Below are 13,917 nucleotides of genomic sequence, written 5' to 3' on the forward strand. Positions count from 1 at the left end.
TAAGGGCACCTGGGTGGCTCAGTGGGTTAAGCATCTGCCTTTGGCTCAGGTCATGATCCTGGAGTCCCGGGAGCCCCAGGATCGAGTCCTTCAGTGGAGAGTCTGCTTCTCCCTCTGACCTTCCCCCCTCTTGTGCTCTCTCAAATAAATATAAATAAATAATAAATAAATAAAATCTTAAAAGAAAAAGCTGTTGCTTTAAATTAGGTTGTATAAACAAATACCTATTGACTATAGATACATTTTGGAGTTGAGTATATCTTAGTTGAATATCAAATTAATTTTTCTCCTAAAGGAGCTTAGTGTTAACTCTTACTTAGGTTGCAAATTGCAGCAAACTAACTGGATTTTCTTCTTCATTTTGCTATTTAGATAATGTTTTTGGAGAAAGAGAACATGCTTGTTTTCATAACGTCCCAGTTCAGTGTTGCTATTATAAGAATTTTTAGTATCTTAGTATCTTAGATATAGCCTCTGGAGGCCTTTTGAAAAAACAGCTTGGGGCCCCTGGATGGCTCAGATGGTTAAGTGTCTGCCTTTGGTTCAGGTCATGATCCCAGGGTCCTGGGATCGAGCCCCACATTGGGCTCCCTGATGAGCAGGGAGCCTGCTTCTCCTCTCCCTCTGCCTGCTCCCCCTGCTTGTGCTCTCTCTCTCTCTCTGTCAAATAAGTAAAATCTTTAAAAAAAAAAAAAAGCTTATGCAAACTCAAGGAAATTGATTTGGATTGTCCTTTATGGACAGTTATTTTGTAAATGGGTATTACATGCAACTGATGAATCACTAAATTCTGCCCCTGAAACTAATAATACACTATATATTAACTAAATTGAATTTAAATAAAAATTTTTAAAAAAGAATTATGTACTTATAAAGTTAACCAAGATTTAATAGTAAATTTTGTGTTAGAATTTCCATCAGCTAACCATATATGTTTGAGTCTAAACCTCCCTGAAGTTGACAGTGAGAAACTCAGGTTACGTGGAGTCTGAATATATACACTTTAGAAAGAACCCCTCTTTTGGGAAGTTCTCTTTGAAGTCAGCAAATAGCAGAAATCCTTAAGTCCCAGCATTAGCAATTTTATTCACGTTGGGGCAGCTTAAAAAAGTTTGTTAATATGAAATGTCAGCAAGCACTCTTGTTTGGGGGGTTTTCCAGTCCCAGAGTAGAGGGCAAATTCATTTGGTCACATTAGAGGAGGTTGTCTCCTCTGTACTTAGAGTTCAGTTTAGTTCATGTCCATAGATTATAGAGGCCTCCAAGCCAGTATGTCCACGTATGACCTAGGATGCTCAGTCAGGTGCATGTTTGTGAATGCGCTACAGGTATTTCACCCTTGCCCTGTTTCTGTAGCACCCCCCGCCAGTTTTTATGGGAGTCTGCCTTTGAGGTCAGTCACTCAATAGATTGGAGATTTGGAATCTTGGGGTTTCAATGTGTGGGCAAGTCATTTCATTTTCCTGAATCTGTCTGAATTTCCCCATCTGTAAAACAGGCATGAAAATGCCTACTTACAGGTTGCTTCATGAATCAGCTGAGATAAAGTAAGACCAATGCCACTAATAAATAATCATCATGGTTTGTGTTTATGGAGAACTTCCTGTGTGCCAGGCACTATTCTAAGGATTTCACATGTGCTCGCTCACTGTATCCTCTCGGAAATCCTAGAATCTCTATTTTTCAGTGAAGGAAATGGAAACACACAGTACAGTTGACCCTGGAACAGCATGGGTTTGAACTGCATGGGTCCACTTATATGTGGAATTTTTTTCGATAAATATAGTACTGTAAATGTATTTTCCCTTATGATTTTTTTTAAAATAATCTTTACCCCCAACGTAGGGTTTGAACTCATGACCCTGAGATCAAGAGTCACACACTCCACCAACAGAGCCAGTGAGGAGCCCCCATTTTTTTTCCTTCCTTAATGATTTTCTTAATAACATTTTCTTTTCTCTAGCTTACTTCATTGTAAGAATATGGTATATCACACATCTAACATACCCAATGGGTGTTACTCGATTGTTTCTGTTATTGGTAAGGCTTCCAGTCCATGGTAGGCTATTAGGAGTTAAGTTTTGGGGGAGTCACAAGTTATATGTCGATTTTTGACTGCACAGGGGTGGGGGGGGTTGCTGCCCCTTGCCCCTGTATGGTTCAAGAGTCCACTGTATATGGAAACTCTTTGAAAGCTCTGAAACACATTAAACAAAGGTAAACTATTGTCTCAATTCTCCCCAAAGTACACTTTCCCTTATTGATTGAGCCGAAGTCCGGGAATGCTAGCACCATTCAAAATCCAAATCCGTGTCTTGCTCCATCTGTATGAAAATGTTCTCTTTCGCTCTCTAAGGTCTCCGGGGGCTACCATGACAGTCACCGTGGTATATGATAACTCTGAGGCGACGGAGCTGTGTGCGGCTCAGCACCTCTACCTCAAGCCCATAGCAAAATTGATGATTAATGTCTTGCTCCCAGAGAACTCAGAACCAACGAGGCCCTTCTCCAACTGGGAAGTGCTTGACCAGCTGAAGAGCCTGATTTGCCCTGACCAGTTCACCACCGTTCGGCTCTCCAAGAGCACAAAGGACTTCATCCGATTTGAGGGTGAGGCTGAAACACGCAGTTTGGTTCAGATCTTGAAGGCCAAGTTACATGGGAAGATCATCAAGCTGAATGGTTTGAAAACAGACTTAAAAGTCGTGGCTACAGATGCCCAGGGAGAGTGGGAGCGCTTCCCCAGGGAAAAGGAGGCCCCAGCGAGTGATGGGGCCGAAGAGCAGGACCAGGACAAGAGCCCAGATTCAATCTATTTCGAAGGCTTGCCCTGCAAATGGTTTGCGCCCAAAGGCTCCAGCGGGGAGAAGCCCTGTGAAGAGATCCTTCGGGTGGTCTTTGAGAGCTTTGGGAAGATCAAGAATGTGGACATCCCTATGCTGGATCCTTACAGAGAAGTGATGACTGGTGGAAACTTCGGGGGTTTTAGCTTTGGCTTGCAGACGTTTGAGGCCTTTATCCAGTACCAGGAGTCGACTGACTTCGTGAAAGCCATGGAGTCCCTTCGAGGGATGAGGCTGATGTTGAAGGGAGATGATGGGAAAGCTCTGGCCTGTAACATCAAGGTAAGAAGGAGCCAGAATTTCTTTCCTTTCCCGTCATTCGGGTGGTCCTGAGCAAAAGCTGGAAGGAAGCATCTAGAATAAATTTCCTTAGACCCCATTAGGCTCTGATCAGTAGCTGATGTAGAGATTTGTGTTGTCACTCATAAATGGACATTTAAGAAGAAAACTAATCTGGATGTGGACATTCTTCTGCCAGCTGTGGTTTGGAAGGGAGGAGTCTTATAATGCGGGGTCCTGCCCCAAACTTCTTGAGGGCACTGAAGAATTCTTCTGGCCCTCATGGAGCTACCTCTTATGCATGTTCCATCTGACGAGTTGCTGAGAGAGAGGATCCGTGCAGTTTGAACCCCCAGGAGAGCAGGTTACTCCCCTTTACTCTTGGGGACAACTTACATTTTCAGGATGTCTGTCAGGTAAATTGCTGGAACATACTCTCAACAAACTGGACACCTTTCCTTTCAAGATCATCCTGTCTATCCAGTCATGTCACCTCATCGACGTCTGCACGCTTGGCCATCTCCTTTTTGACCTCTTAATCCAGCAGAGGAAAAGATGCAGCTACACACTCTTTAGTCTCTCAGTTAGCCTTGAGCATGCATTTGGATTTTCGGCTTAAGTAGCTTCCTATGTATGAGTGTGTGTGTGTGGTGTGAAACTACTTATGTTAAAATATATCTTTTAAAAGTATGAGCTATTCAGCCAGACAAAAGATAAAACACGTACTAGAGCGGCCGTCCGTGTACCCACTGCACGGTGTAAGAAAAGAAACATCCCCTGTGAGATGAGACACCATCCCCCTCCCTCCCCGCAGAGGTGGCTGTGATTGTGAATTTGGTGTTTAGCATTCTTGTGTACATTTAAAGGGCTATTTTTGCCTCCTTTTATTTTTTAAGCAACTTTGTTTGTAGCGCCTTGACAGGACTTTTACTTCATTTTGGGGATTTGCAAAGTAGCTTAATAATCACTACAGTCCGATCTCGTATCCCATCAGGTCAGTTCTCTTGCATCTTTGCTTCCCCGATCCTTCCTCCACCCCCAAGCATTTTTTTTTTTTTTTTGCCTATTTTTGTCTCTGGCGACTAAAATACCTGAATTCAGTTGATCTTAATAACGAGCCAGAGGTAATAAACTCACATCCCTCAGAGCCTGTGCCCATAATGACACGGTGACGCTGTATATAACTATATGAGAACTCCTCAAGGGTTCTGCCGAAGGCAGTTCTAGAACCCACGGGGCTGTTGTGCAGGTGACCAAGAAATAGCCGAACAGTATGGGGATGGGGATGCGAGGAGGACATTTTGAACTCACCAAGTTTTGCGTTGTTCTGTACATACTGGTTTCATTTCCCTGGCCTGGGACACACCCAGCCAGCCGGCAGACTTTTCTAATGGAACTCTGAATTGTTTGTGGGCAGGTTATGTTTGATACAACCAAACATTTCAGCGAAGGGGCTATAAGGAGGAGAAATCAAGAAAGGCTAAAGTTACAAGAGCTGGAGGAAGAAAGGAAAAAAGTAAAGAGAGACGAGGAAGAGGCTGCAAGGTGAGGAGACCAACGTAAACCAAGAGGGGTTTTCACTCGTGACGTGTGGGTTTGTCTCTTTGGGTGACTGGATGCACTCGATAGATAAGATTGACAGGGGGGAGGCGGCAGGAATTGGTACAGAATGTAAAACTCGGTGGAAGCCCACAGTCTTCCAGCTGTGCTGTTACAAAACCAAAACGGCCAAACGATTGAAAACGAGAAACTTAAAAAGAAAGTTCTCAGGGAGAACAGGTAATGAGCTAGATTAAGATATCTTACTGGGAAAATCCTAGCCCACCAAATTAAAAAGTTGACCAGTTTACCCCAAATTTACCAAAGTTGACCTTGCCTACTAATTTAAAATTTAAAAAAAAAAATCTTTTTAGGTCTGGGAGAGATTTTCTTGGTCAACAGTCAAACCAAGCCCTGGACAGGAAGGCATGGATTTCTTGGCCTTCTATTTCTTGTTGGCTTAAGTTCTTTCGGTGAATTAGAGGAGCCTCTGTGTTTATGTCTTTGAGCTTCTCCTTGTTCTCTAATTTAGGGAGTTGAGCCTAGAAAGGGCTATTGGATTGCCAGAGGTTTGCCAAGAAGGTACAAATGGGCTCTCAAAACCAATTTTGCCTCTTGGCCCCTCCCCTTTGTGTGTTTATTCTTTCAGTCTTTCATGTAAATTAGAGTCATTCAAAAAAGGAGATAAAGAGTCCCCTTCCGTGTGCCTTTCATTTTTTTGGCTGGCGGGGTGATAGGAGTTGCCTGAGATCATGTCTGTGAAACTCAGCCAGAGTTTGAGCCCACTCAAGGCAACTATCCCCCCAAATTTCCGGACTAAACATGCAGTTGAGATGATAATCTTGCTTTTGGCTAAGTTCTCACTCAGGTGACTGTCCCTTCTTTCCCCTTCCCCATGGTTCCATAAGGGCCCAAGCAAAACAGTTTAATTTTTCGGAAAATACCAGTAAACAAAGCCCATATTCTCCTAAGCCAGTATGCTTTTATGATAGTGTCCTGTGTTAAGTAATAGATACCAAGGACCAGTTCTCAGCCATAAGAGTTTCTGAGTGCCTTGACTTCCCTTTATTTATAAGCCTACTTGAAGCCAGCTCCATGGAAGGTTTTGATCTCGGAGAGAAATGAAATCACCACTGTGATGGCTAAGTCCACAAGCTGGACTGCTGGTGGTTTGAGAAAGTGGGGACTTCTAGAAGCCCCTTCTTTGAATTCTGTAGCCTTCTTCTTGTATACTGTCTCCTGTACCTGCTTCTAACTGACTGCCTCAGTTTTGTGGCCTTCCCCTTTGACTGATGCACCAACGGTGTCTTATTCCCTAAGTTGTCTAGGTCAAACCCTGGGGTTAGCACTGCGTGATTCCGGGAAACCTCAATGATCTGTGTCTCCCTCCCCCCCCCCCCCCCCCCCCCCCCCACCGCGCCGGCAATGGGGAAGGAGCTGGAAGGAGAGCTAATGCCTAATCCATGCCTCCTGAATGATTGAATCTTAATCGTTGTCCAGAAAAAGAAAAGAGGAAGAAAGGAGAGCCCAGGAAAAGAGGAAGAAGGCCAGGGTGAGGAGACGAGGCCCGAAGGAGAGAGACAGACGCCGGCGCAGGAAACCCAAGGCCCAAGCCCCCACTGACAGCGCCCTGGAGCCCGATTCTTCGGAGGGGTGGGAGGAGCAGAAGTTCCTCCTGGCCCAGAGGCGGGTGGAGGCTCTCCGGCTGCTCCGGGTACTCTTGAGGAAACTTGCAGTAAGGCTCTTTCTCAATCCATCTTCATGTTTGGTAGGTACCTGATCTTTCCGAGACGCACTTTGACACGCCATGGCCCATTTAAAATCGACTCCATGGAAGACTCTTTGCCTTCCTTGGGGTTTGTTTTGAATAGGCTGATCTCCAGTAAACCCAACTGTGGATTTACAAAGGGGGAGGGGGCACCCAAATGCTCCAACACAGTTGTGTCTCACCCCTGAGGTCTGGCACACCCACACTTTGTGGTCCTGAGCTCTGGGACCGTGTGCCCCAGAGCAGGATAGCTAGTGAATCTATTCCTCTAGGCTCCTAATGCCAGGGGGCAGGGATGGATGGCGTGGGTGTTAGGTTGGTAGGAGTCTTCCATTAACTTGTCCATTCATCTGCAATGGGTCTGGATGGGAAGGAAGAGCCTTGGACAGAGACCTTTGTGTAGCGAGCTCCAGTTAGTGTAGTCTTAAACTATTTGCTAAGGAATTTCTGACCTCACAGAGCAATTTGTTTTGTTTGGAGAATTTCCATTTTGGAGTTTCGGGGTTTTTGGGTTTTTTTTGCCCCACTTTACTGACCTAAAGATAACCAGATTCCCGCAGATGGCCCAGAGGAAAGGCCGGAAAGGTTCCCAGATTGTTCATTTAAAAATGCATCCTCAGTGTTTTTAAATATGCAGAGTGAATGGCATCAGGATCAGATAAGAGGTACTTTCATGGATAGCTACATTCCCAGCCTTTCTCTCATGAATGCGGATGACCAACCTTAGTGAAATCAGGATCAGAAAAATCTCGCATTTACGTTTATAATAAGGCGTGCTGAATCTTTTAATTTACCGTGATGACCTCCAGGGGTGACTCCTTTCTAAGAATTTGTCTCTTTAAATGGACGTGGTGCCTAACTCTTGGCCCCATTGATGGGGCCTCACACTGCTGATGCAGTCTCCAGGTTCGAATCCCGGGTAATGGGTAGGCACTATCCCAAGGTGCGCCCTGTGTGAGCCAGAGCACGGGGTGATCTCTCCCAGCAGGGTGGGGCCCGTGGGTGACCTTTCACCTGCCCTGCACTTCTGCAGAGCAGACATCACAGACCGACCCATTGCCACGGCCACACTTTCTACCTGCCGCTTTGCTTCCGACTGAAGCAGGTGAGGGGGTACAGCTCAGGGACATCCACACCAGCAACCCATGGGAGGAGGCTGGGATGACAAACAGAGGCAAGGTTCTCTTTTAAACCAGTTGATTCCCTTTTAGACACACATTTCACCCATCAGTCTTTTCCTGTTCTAGGATTTTCTGGAAAGGCTGTAGAGCATTTCTTATTCCTCTTTCTATCCCCAGCCCCTAGCCTAAGACCTGGAACTGTAAGTCCTCACCAGTTTGTGAACAAATTAAAAAAAAAAAAAAGGGTCATGTGCTTTGAAGGTACGTAAATCGTGGCGCACGGACCTCATGAACATGGCTCACGTTCGCCCGAGAGATTGAATCCTGTACCTCTTTCCTCCGTGCAATATTGTTCCTAATTTGGATCTACCTTACATGTTAGAAACCTCTTCAGGGGCCCCTGGGTGGCTGGCTCAGTTGGTCCTAACGCCTACGTCTGCCTTCGGCTCAGGTCATGATCCTGGGATCCTGGGATCGAGTCCCGCATCGGACTCCCTGCTCAGTGGGGAGCCTGCTTCTCTCTCTCCTCCCCGCTCATGCTCTCTCTCACTATCTCTGTCTCTGTCTCTCAAATAAATAAATAAGATCTTAAAAAAAAAAACAAAAAACCTCTTCAGAACCACGTCAGAAAGCCCAGTTTTCTTTGAGATTTTTACACTGTGAGGTTTTTCATGTGAGATTTTTAACCTTTTTCTTTAAAGGGATCCACACAGTTTAACCCGCAGGGGGTAGGTGATGCAAGCCCAAAAGTGAATCATGCTCCAGGGAGCGCGTTGGAAACTCTGAAGAAAGAAGAGTTAAACACTCAGTGTCTTCAAAATCAGGAAGAAATGCCAAAATATCAGGTTGCCAAGTCAGACAATAAGCGAAAACAAAAAATGAAGAAAAGAACTAGGGCTCACTTACGTAAATCTTCCCACCACCTTGGGAGAAAAAAAATAAGATATTCAGCTAGGAAAGAGAGAACTGGAAAATTATCAACCGAGGAATACAATCACAGTTTGGTCTCTGACCAGAATTCTTTGCAGAATGTGATGATTCGAGATCAGTCTCTTGAGAAAGAAGACCACTGCAGTTCTAGGAAATCCGATTCTTCCACATTATTTGAGCCAGACCATGGCAGGAAACAGAAGATCTATGAAACAGATGAATTTATTGATTACCTATTAAACTACTATCAAACTCCAAAGTATGCCCGGATCTGCCTAGAGCCAAGTCACATAGCAAGCCCATGTCAGTGGCAGAGGTCTGTCCATGCTAAGGGAAATGGATTTCAGATCAATCTGAGAAAACGTAGACATCACTCCACCAGTCTGGGCCAAATGCAAAACCTGGCAACGAGAGAATGGGTTCAAGAAGATGACTACCCATCAGAGGTCTGTACTAAGGATCCTGAGCATAAACCACAAAAGAGAGGAAAAGCGGATGATGCCAAAGCATGGACCAAGGAGTTAAAAGATCATTGCCAGGACACAGCTAGTGAAACTGGTGATCACCTGTCCCCAGCTGATGGAAAGAGCCATCTGTTGGAAAAGACGCAAGCTTACCAGGTCAAAGATTCCAACTCCCCATGTCAGAGTCCCGTTTCCTCACCCAGTCGGTCAGCCGACTTAGATTTGGACTTGACAGATTTCTTAGAGGAAATCAGTAGTGATTCCGAGTGCTTTAGTGAAATCCTTAGCATAAACAAAGAGGAGAAAGAGAGGTCTGTAGCCCCAGATGATAGCTCCCCAGAAAAAAGATCTCTTGATGACGACGGGATCACCGCTAGCGATCGAGAAATTAGGGCAAGTCCGCAGACCTTGTCTTCAAAGTGGAACTGTTATGGGGAGGACGGCTCCTCTAAATCCCAGCTGAGGCAACCAGGTGAGAGGTCCAAGCATGAACTGAGATGTTCATGGCTGGAGGGCGAGAACAGTTCCAGGAGAGGTGAGAAGAGCACCAGCAAAAGGAGGGCAATGCTAGCCCCCAAATACTTGTTCGACAGAGGCTACTACCACGAGCCCGGTCCTAGTGATCTGTTGGACCACAGCACAAGGAAGAGGAGGAGGTTCGGCCATAGCACGCCCGGACAGCAGGTGCACTGTGGGCCCGCTCCCGTGCCGATGGCGTCATCAAAAAGTGCTCCTGTTTTCTCTGTGGGGGATTTGCCCCAAAGAAGAGAGACTCCGCGGAAGTCGGAATATAACCAGGAGGCCAGAAGGTTTAAAAGACACGAGCATTCTAGAGATTCCATGCTGAATTCTGGTAATTATAATATTAGACATAACAGTCAGGAGCACCTCGGCTACGGAAGCTATTTTGGAAACGGCTACGCTAGTTCTCTCTATTTTCAAATGTTTTGAAGGCCTCTTAGATCAGAAGCACCCTCATCCTCAGCAAACAACGTGCAGGATAGAACATTTAAAACCAAATACAGTTATGTGGCTAGCAACTGCAGAGAAAGACAGCAGCACTTAGAAGCTTGAGCAAGGTCAAATGCAAAAACCTTCTTTCTCTTGCCAAAGTATGAAGCATAAATGACTGCAGGTGTGTTGGCAAACTTTGAGAAATAAGAAACATCCAGATTCCAAAGGTTGGCAAAACAACATGCCTGTACAAGTTGATCCAAGGACAGACTTTTCTAGTTTGGCTGCAACCTGAACTTGGTGCCAGTGAGGAAGCAAATGAACACTACGAGGAGTTGATAGCCCTCTGTGGCTCTCTAGCTGTTAGAACATCATCATTTAGTGTCAGTTATCTTCAAAGGGGACAGCAGTGAATGGCATAGGATCTTTTTACAAGTGCTTGGATTGGGTCAGAAACGCCAGCCACAAAGCCGTCCTGACTTTTATCTAGAAATAACTACAGGTAGCAGAAGAACGCATCATAGACTTCTTCGTGACATTGGAAGTTTTCGTGACCACCCACCAGAAGGGAATTAATCTCATTCGTATGTTCATAGTACTCGAAAGAGCTGTCCTTTGAGAAACGGAACTTGAAAGAATCAACACAGAGGGGCTCGGATTGTCCTTTGAGGCTTAGACGGATGGTGGACCATTTGCAGAGCTGTTTTTGGAAGAACCCCATGTCATTCCATCCTAGAAAATCAAGAGAATTGAAGTAAAATGACCAGTGGGATTTGCAAAAGGCAACATGGAAAGATCCCGGGACACCACTAATGGCACTTGGGAAGATAGGACATGGCAGTATTCCATTTCAGGTTATGTAATTCTTTCACTCAGGGTTGGGTGACATCAGTTTGTAAAAAGCCACTGACTATCCCCAAACTGACTTTTATAAAACATTAACAAGTGCCTCCTCAATCCTCAATAATGCCATGGAGTTAGGAGGAGTCAAGGGCAAAGCCCTAGTTTTCTAGCTGGGGAAAAATGGTATGTGTGCAGGATTTGTAAACTCTTAACAAAAGCAATTTATCTTTTTACCTACTGGTTTTGGACTTCTTGAATATGTTTTTAAATGGAGATATTTTATAGATTCATAAAGACTTACATCTTAAAGCAGTGCATGTTCTCTTGAAAGCTCAGCTGATTCATTCTGCCTTATATAGGATTTAGGACCTCAGGGGCAGGAAATGACCTTTTTTTCCCCAACAAAGCTATCCCTGACTCGGCAGTGGACGACATCAATGAGATCTCAGACTGGCTGCGGCAGGAAAAGGAGATTTCCATTCACAGAAGTAGTGGAAGGCAACATTTTCATAGGGCGTGATTCATTTCGGTCTTAACTTGACATTCTGTAGAAAAGTACCAGCTGGTAGGGCCAAGGGTAGGATGCCGGTCAGTGGGGTTGCCCTGATTGATGAGGCACGTTCTGTGCTCAGAACCAGCCCCTTGAGCAGCCTGATATCTGAAGGGGCTACACCATCTTCTAATTCACCGAAAGTTAAGAACCGCACATTGTTTCATTGATCTCTCCTAATCACATGTGATCGAGATATGCTAGTTCATGCAAAAGTTCAAAAATGAATGTAACGTAGCAGGTCATGCTTATTATTAATGAGACAATAACCAACGAATGATTTGTGGGCTTCCTTGTATTCAGTTCCACTTTCAAGCTAGTGACTCTGCCATCAAAACTAGGTTTGGCTTGTCACATTTGAAAAATCGCTCATGGGGTGAGTGCCTTTTCTCTTCTGAGGACTAGCAAGGACTATTAATGTTCAAAGTACTGTTGTCCAGAGTAGCCTTTTAAAACGCTAAGAGCTTGCATTTTGTCAGACTTTTGGTAACTAGGTATTTTCTCTCCTCCGGTGAGACCCTGCCTCATTTTTTTTTTCATGTTTCATGCCATTGAAACAAAGAACATTAGGGGTTCGTAATGGAAAGCAGTTATGCTTGTTTTGAAAACAAATCTTCATTTCTTCTGCCATTAGATAATTTTTCTTTGCAGAGATTTTTAGGCATGAAAACAATTTGCTGCTCAGTAACCAGACATAAAAGAAATAAATTGCAGAATACAGCATGTGCAATTTTTGGGGGGTATAATAGAACTGGTGCTAAGTCACTTCTATCTAATATTTTATCTGGTTTTGTTTGTTTGCTAAGTACCATCCTGGGGCCTAGAAGTAAGTAAAAATACTGGTTTCATGTTTACTTTCTGTACAACCTTGGATTTTTATATGTCTTGTGGTAATGCATTTTAGATTTGAATACACCTTTTTTTTGTGTGTGTGTAGGCCTTAAATGAGGAAGAGAACAATTCATCCTGTACTTTTCGGTGGAATGAATGGCTTAGTAAGGAATGAAATAGAACCGAAAATATTGTGATCACTTTCTATTAATTAACATTGTTCTTCTTCGTTGTGCTGTTACTTAAGTGGTGCAAAAGTATTTTCTCATATCTTTTTTCTATGACCTATTAAGTAAGTAAGGGCCTGAACTTTAAACTCTGTCTTTTTAAATAGGTGTTTTCAATGTGTTTCCCTTGTATGTGCTGCTGATAGCGCTTTAAGAAAACTAAAAATCTGTCAATGTTTTTTTGTCCAATTTGTTTGAATTTCTCAGGTAGAAAGCCACATAACCTGGTAATTTTGAAAGTAAGAACCAAATAAATGTATTTTTATTTGTTGCGAGACTGTTTAAAATGTTTTAAATAAATGCTAATAATTCCACTGGGGCGGGGGGGGGATGAATTTCTACTTGTAGTAAGCTGCTTTGCACTCCTGTGCCCGACCCTTTGTCTCATTTGCATTGTTAGAGAAATAGTACATAGTTAATTTTCAGATATATTAAAAATAAAATGGTCATGGTGACTAGAGTCTGTTCATTTACCATGCACATTGGCTAGGATGTCACACATGTCCAGCATTTTCTATGAAAATATACACACACATCCAGTTTTAATATTGATTCTACGCAACTTTTCCCTATATGATGCTGATGTTTGGGAATGGACTATGTCAGAGGTCATGCAGCTGAAGATCACAGTTTTATCTTCATTTTGGATAAATTGAAATAACAGTATTGGACTGAAGACTATCCTCCCTGCAGCAAAGGTTTTATCAATAATCTTAGTAGGCAGCGAAATGGACCCCGTGGCGTTTCCCCTCTCCCCTTCAGCACCTGGTGGCAGTGTTCAAGTTTCTACAATCTCTTGATATCAGTGAGGGTGTGGGATGGGGGGGTTCTAGTCAGAGAAGCTAGGAGCTTCACTAATTAGTCTTTGATCAGTCAGGAGTTACCTGCGTTTTGACGTGACGCATACAGCAAACTGTTTCCGAGTGTTCTGTAACAAAGGCTGTACCTTAGTACAATCTGGGTACTTTACAGCTGAAAGGGTCCTTGTTGGTGGGGGGCAAAGAGCACTATCTGAAACAGCAAGGGCTATCTGGATGTTTGTTCTAGATCCTGGATTAGCCTCTTGGGCCCTCTGAGGTGTCACTATGCAGAGAAGCCACAGATCTGGAGAGGTACGGGAAACCACGGAGAGAATGCTTAGGACCCAGAGGTGCCAATCCTGAGAACACAGTGCCTCTGTGGGGGAAGGGGGGTGGTTAAAGCAGGGGAACCAACCCGTGGGTTTCACCTGACACCGCCCCCACTGGCTGGGCACCTGTAACCACCACTCCCCCCATCTTAAATGGTGCCTTTTATGTAATGTGATTTCTGAATATGCTAGATGGATTTGAGAAGTTTTTAGACCAAAGTCCTGCCTTATTGTAATATCCTTTTACGTGTAATCGATACAATGTTGATTTCATTCTGAATGGCGGGGAATCTGACTATTTGAGATCGAAGCTTTAACCAGGCTCTGGACGGTTTCCTCTTGGCATCAAACCCATTTAACTCAGAGAAAGGAGTAGCCTAATCTTCGCATCTGAATGAGATTTCAGGCTGCAAGGTGGCCCAGCTTCTCTCTCCCACCC

General features: G+C 44.2%; 1 protein-coding gene across 2 annotated transcripts; it reads left to right on the forward strand.

Annotated features, from left to right (window-relative positions):
* The first annotated feature begins 2,095 nt into the window (after positions 1 to 2,095).
* Positions 2,096 to 12,769, forward strand: LOC112809418 (A-kinase anchor protein 17B-like). 2 transcript variants are annotated; one of them, XM_073879218.1, is made up of 4 exons: positions 2,096 to 3,125; positions 4,540 to 4,667; positions 6,162 to 6,429; positions 8,252 to 12,769. In XM_073879218.1, the coding sequence occupies exons 1-4, from the start codon at positions 2,283 to 2,285 to the stop codon at positions 9,893 to 9,895; spliced, it is 2,883 nt and encodes a 960-aa protein (XP_073735319.1). In that variant the 5' UTR covers positions 2,096 to 2,282; the 3' UTR covers positions 9,896 to 12,769. The 2 variants fall into 2 exon arrangements, with proteins under 2 accessions (XP_073735319.1, XP_025708508.2); XM_025852723.2 differs by having other exon boundaries at positions 6,162 to 6,396.
* The last annotated feature ends 1,148 nt before the right edge of the window (positions 12,770 to 13,917 follow it).

This window comes from Callorhinus ursinus, unplaced genomic scaffold (assembly GCF_003265705.2).
Source record: "Callorhinus ursinus isolate GAN/ISIS: 27379988/994484 unplaced genomic scaffold, GSC_fseal_2.0 scaffold33, whole genome shotgun sequence".
NCBI classification, from domain to species: Eukaryota; Metazoa; Chordata; class Mammalia; order Carnivora; family Otariidae; genus Callorhinus; species Callorhinus ursinus.

Bases quoted from the DNA above. Each gene is read 5' to 3' on its own strand.
- LOC112809418 (XM_073879218.1), top strand. From the start codon at position 2,283: ATGCTAGCACCATTCAAAATCCAAATCCGTGTCTTGCTCCATCTGTAT. The intron at 3,126-4,539 runs GTAAGAAGGAGC...GTTTGTGGGCAG, and splicing joins CTCTGGCCTGTAACATCAAG to GTTATGTTTGATACAACCAA. The intron at 6,430-8,251 runs GTAGGTACCTGA...TTTTCTTTAAAG, and splicing joins TCAATCCATCTTCATGTTTG to GGATCCACACAGTTTAACCC.